The 5455-nt window shown below is 51.1% G+C and overlaps 1 protein-coding gene across 1 annotated transcript; it reads left to right on the top strand.

Moving 5' to 3' along the window:
* Nucleotides 1-487: 487 nt before the first annotated feature.
* LOC135999815 (olfactory receptor 14A16-like) lies at nt 488-1444 on the top strand. Its single transcript, XM_065653391.1, has one exon. The coding sequence runs from the start codon at nt 488-490 to the stop codon at nt 1442-1444; it is 957 nt and encodes a 318-aa protein (XP_065509463.1).
* The last annotated feature ends 4011 nt before the right edge of the window (nt 1445-5455 follow it).

Genomic DNA, 5455 nt, shown 5'->3' on the forward strand with positions numbered 1-5455 from the left:
ACACATGTTCTCTTGCTTTGCAGGACTCGCTCTGTTCTCCCTGAGCACAGCAGAAATGCTGAGGGTTTATGACACCCAACAAAATCTGCAGTGACCATGGGGGGAAGTGTAAAAAAACCTGGAACTCCTAAACTTCATTCAACATCTCTGTTGCTTATCACTGGGAAAGCAAGTGCTGACAGCCTTTCTATGTTAGCAAAACCAGGACAGTCCCCACCGTTCCCTGACTGCACTTCAGCAGGGCTGGACTGACTTAGCGAGAGCCCATGGGCAGAGGCCCTGCTTTTGGTTGCACTTTTGGCCAGCACCAAGCAGGGCTCCAGCCACAGTGCTGAAGAAAGTTCTCCTAGAAAAAGAAAAGGGTGTCTGTGTGTAACAGGGCAGGGTCTATGGGAGTTGGTTTGATTATTGTCAGAGGACTTTCCCCTGGCTTCTCACTGTCTTTTTTTTTTTTCTCATGACACTGCCCCATGCTCCGGAAAAGCAAATGTCCAATGGCAGCTCCATCACCCAGTTCCTCCTCCTGGCATTCTCAGACACACGGGAGCCGCAGCTCTTGCACTTCTGGCTCTTCCTGGGCATCTACCTGGCTGCCCTCCTGGGCAACGGCCTCATCATCGCCACCATAGCCTGTGACCAGCACCTCCACACCCCCATGTACTTCTTCCTGCTCAACCTCTCCTTCCTTGACCTGGGCTTCATCTCCAGCACTGTACCCAAATCCATGGCCAATTCACTCCGGGACACGTGCGCCATTTCCTACACAGGATGTGCTGCACAGGTCTTTTTTTCCTTTTTCTGTGGTACAGCAGAATATTGTCTCCTCACAATCATGTCCTACGACCGCTACGTTGCCATCTGCAAACCCCTGCACTACGGGACCCTCCTGGGCAGCAGAGCTTGTGTCCACATGGCAGCAGCTGCCTGGGCCACTGGGTTTCTCACTGCTCTGCTGCACACGGCCAATACATTTTCACTGCCGCTCTGCAAGGGCAATGCCCTGGACCAGTTCTTCTGTGAAATCCCCCAAATCCTCAAGCTCTCCTGCTCAGATGCCTACATCAGGGAAGTCTGGCTTCTTGTAAGTACTGTCTGTTTAACTTTTGGCTGTTTTGTGTTCATTGTGGTGTCTTATGTGCAGATCTTCAGGGCCGTGCTGAGGATCCCCTCTGAGCAGGGACGGCACAAAGCCTTTTCCACGTGCCTCCCTCACCTCGCCGTGGTCTCCCTGTTTGTCAGCACTGCCATGTTTGTCTACCTGAAGCCCCCCTCCATGTCTTCCCCATCCCTGGATCTGCTGGTGTCTGTCCTGTACACAGTGGTGCCTCCAGCACTGAACCCCCTCATCTACAGCATGAGGAACCAGGAGCTCAAGGATGCCCTGAGGAAACTGATGACTGGATTATTTTCTGAAGTAGTAAACTGCCCATCACCTTCTGCATAACAATTAGAGTGTAAATTGTTGCAGGCCCAGCCTGTCTTCTGTATTTTTTGTTGCCACTTGTGGTTTTTCACCTGTTAACATCGTCATCCCCTTTCCAATTCACTGTCTTCTTTGCTTACTGAGGGGCTGTGTAAATGAGGAGCTTTGCTGTATGTGTGTTTAAACAAATTAAAAGGCTTTGCAGCATCTATTTTTTACTGAGATCCTTTCACCAAGTTCTGACGGAGCTGCAGGGACAGTTCCTGTGCATGGGTGGAGGGGAAAAGAGTCCAGCCTGGCAGCCCTGCCAGGGAGCACCAGCGCTTGGCCTTCCAGAGCTGTTCTCGTTCTACTCCCACACTCTCCTTCTCATCCCTCCTGTTGGTGCAAGGCCTGAGTGCTCTGGCAGCCTGGTCACCGTCCTGCTGTGTGTGAGTCCTGTGAGCGCAGGCAGGGACAGGCAATGGGCACTGCTGTGACAGAGCTGGCCTCCGTAACAGTACTTCTGTAAAGAAAAGTGATGTTCACAGGGCAGTGCCTGAAGGCTTAGGTCTTTTTCAAGTTTCTCTTAAGAACATGCAGAAGAAAGCAGCCTGCAGGTTGAAACACCAGTGTACAGCTGAACAGTGTGTGTGTGCAGGGCTGGGCACACAGCAGTGTCCTCTCACAGCCAGGCCTCCTGCCAGAGACCTGCAGGACCAGCAGAGCAGGATCTGGGCTGTGCCATGTGCACTGGACACCCTGAGGAAGGAGCCTCAGGTCAATCATCATGCACTGGCCCCTCACAACCACCATTGCCAGCACTGGCCTCTCACCCACAGAGGGACATGGAATGAGTAGGTTAGCAGTCCATGTTTGCATTGTACAGATGAGATGTGAGCGTGAACATCATGTATGTGATGTGACATGAATGCGAGTGAGCACAAACACCATCAACTATTCCTTGGGGTTCCATGAAGGCCTGTGGCACAAAGAAGGCCTTGAGGTCACTTCATATTGGGAGGAACACCCCATGGGAAATCACCTGAATGCAGCCCTGGGATGTGCTTCCTTTAACTGAGGTCCCCGTGTCCATTCCTCATGATGTGGGACATCTCAGATGAGTGCAGAGCAGGGGGACACACCACAGGGCTGAGGTGTCTCCCGTCCCTTGGGGGTGGCAACTGGAGGCCAGAGAGACACTGTGACTCCTGCCTCTGTGTGTGAAAGGGACAGACTCTGTCTGTGAGCATCCCTGGGTGCATAAGGAGTCTATGAGGCCAGCTCAGATGTGGACACCTGACAGAACCCTGACATTTCTGTGTGTGACTCCAGGAACCAACAACACAGGCCCAGTGAGACTGATCTCAGCTGCCTTGGACAAGCTCATTGCAAGTGCTGCTGTCTGCTACGTCACCCTTGCCCGTGATTCTGGATTGTGCTCTCATAAGAATCAGGGTAATTAGAAAGGTTCTGGGGTCTTTGGAAAAGGCAGACATCAAAGCCATGTTCAAGAAAGGCAAGAAGAGGCATTGGGAGAATTGCGGGTTAGTCAGCTGCCTCTGTCCCTGGGAATGGGATTGGACACGTCCTCCTGTAGAATGCGATTTTAGCTCTTTTGAGGGTGATGCAAAGGTGGGTGGAGGCCTTGAACAACCTCCCCTGGTTCACGCGGCCTTGAGCAGGACAGTGAGACAAGATGAGTGAGACAAGGGCTCTCTTCAGGCAAGGCAAGGAAGCGAGATGGGTGTCTACAGCCTGAAGGGAAAGAGGGGCAGGTGCAGGACTGTGTAGAACACGCTTCAGTCTTGGTCAGGTCCTGGTGGCTAAGGAGGGGGATGGATGGGTGTGGTATTTTGAAGGTCAGTTGGGTCTCAGACACTCATAATCCAGTCAGAAGCGCGTGGCTGTGAAGGGGACTGTGGGGTCATTTCTGTCTCTGGAGGTGACAGCCCAGCAGCAGGGACATGGCTGGGAAAGAACCTCGGCCTGAGTACCCACAGGCCCTACCCAGGAAGAGGCTTTGGAGACGGGCTGTCATGTCCATCCCACCTGAGTTCATGACGGGACAGCAGCAGGAACATGGTCGTGTCTGTCAGAGAAGCTGAAAGGCCAGCAGCAGTGCTGGGATTTAGAAGATCATGGTGAGGTGACTTCTCTCTGGTCAAGTGCAAGACCACAAGAAGACTAACAGGTTGGGTTCCCTGTTTGAATTGCAGTTTCTGAAGGTGGTAAAGCTTTCTCAAGCAGTGGGAAAAAGCAGCAGAGAAAAAAAAAAAAGCCACCAAGTACAGATTGGGAAGTGGAGACTGGTTATCAGGAGGAAGAAATGTCACTGGAAGGGCAGTGCCGTGGTGCAAGAGGTCACCCAGAGGGAGCTGGATCAGCCCATGGTTTGTGTTCCAAAGAACAGCCAGTGAGGGTGCAGACACATCAGGGAAGGAACAGAAATGCTGGGGCGAGAGCAGGTGGGGAAGGGAGATGGGTGTCTACATTCTTCAGGGAAAGAGGGGCAGGTGTAGGACTGTGTAGAACAGCTTCTGGTGGAGATGGCAAAGGGCGCTGGCAAGGCTGGAAGGCACCAACACAACCCAGGTCTCTGTCCCCTTGGCCATGGCAGTTGTCTCTGCCACTGAGTCCAAGGAGAAGACATGTTATCCCCAAGGCACTGGGGCCTCGTTGCCTCCTTGCAGCCCCATGGGGAAGCTGGAAGTTGTTGTACCAGTGTTGTCCTTCCCTCGGCCTTGCACACCCACATCCCACGGTCCCAGGAAGAGCCCTGAGCCGTGTGTGAGGGACAGGATCCCCCTCCCCATTGCCTGGAGGTCAGGGCTTCTCCTTTCTGCTTCAGAAAGCAAACCAAGGGGTTTCTCAGCATCAGAGCCACCTGCACAGGGCCTTGGCCTACCTGCCATCACAGCCTCCAATTATCTGCTCTAACGAGTCTCTGGGGAGGCTTTGTCAGGAACAGCCCTCAGTGGGGCCCATTAATGCTTCAAGGAACTTTGGGGTTTGCTTTTGCCTTTGGCTCCTTGAGAGCTTTGTTGAGTCTCTTCTAAATAACTGAGCTTCATGAGCCTCATATACTCCATGGGCTCACTAAAATTCTCCAAGCCCTCACAAGCCGTGTCTCTTCCATCATTTTCTTCAAGTATTGAAGAATTATAGAGCTCATTAGAGAGGTTTCAGGGGGGTGGGTAAAGAGGACATTTTGAATGAGCACTAGGAAGAAGTGAGAGAAGAATTCTCCCATGGATACTGGTGCAGAGTGTCTCCTGAGGAAGTTGGACAGGTGGGAAAAGCAGTCCCTTGAGGCCAGACACGGGATGGACATCCTTGCTTCTCACCTTTCTAACCTCTCTGTTTCACTCATTGGCCCCCTGGCAGTTACATCACTTTTCTTTACATCAGATTCTCCACTCAAATTTGCACCTGATTGTTACAGCTTCTCTCCATGAAGTACCTCGTGCCTTCCTTAGAGATCTGGATTCAAATAGGCACAAAGAGGCTTTTTTATTTGGCAAAAGCAAAAAAAGACAATGAGAAAGAAGGCACAACAGAACATAACGAAGAATAAAATGTACTCTATCGTTAGTTTAATCCACTTCCAGTGAGGTCCATCACCACAATTGAAGAGTTGCCTACAGGGAGTCTGAGAGTGACAGCTGAAAGACAATTCAGCTTTACCTGCCTGAAGCTCAAAGCAGAGAAAGGTGACAGGCTCTGAATGAGCAAAGAGTGAGAGGAGGAAGAACCTCTGGGGAGCAATGGAAAGTGCAAATGTCCAGACTGGCTTCTGAAGAGACGACTGCAGACATGGTGGGTTGAATAAGGACAGGTAGAAACACCTGGATGTTCAGGGGGATTAAATACACACTCTCATAGGCAGAGTTCTGGAAATACACCACAGGGTAACTACAATATTTCTTCTCCTGCAATTCATACATATTGTAAAAATCCATATTTTGGCAGGACAGAAATTCATGGACATTTTGTTTAAAACATTGAATCATTTCAGCTGATGAGTGAGTTGTGGTTTTGTATTGTTTGTTT

Source organism: Caloenas nicobarica, chromosome 30, assembly GCF_036013445.1.
Source record: "Caloenas nicobarica isolate bCalNic1 chromosome 30, bCalNic1.hap1, whole genome shotgun sequence".
NCBI lineage: Eukaryota > Metazoa > Chordata > Aves > Columbiformes > Columbidae > Caloenas > Caloenas nicobarica.

What these genes read in the sequence shown, in the direction of transcription:
- LOC135999815 (XM_065653391.1), top strand. Translation starts at nt 488, where the DNA reads ATGTCCAATGGCAGCTCCATCACCCAGTTCCTCCTCCTGGCATTCTCA.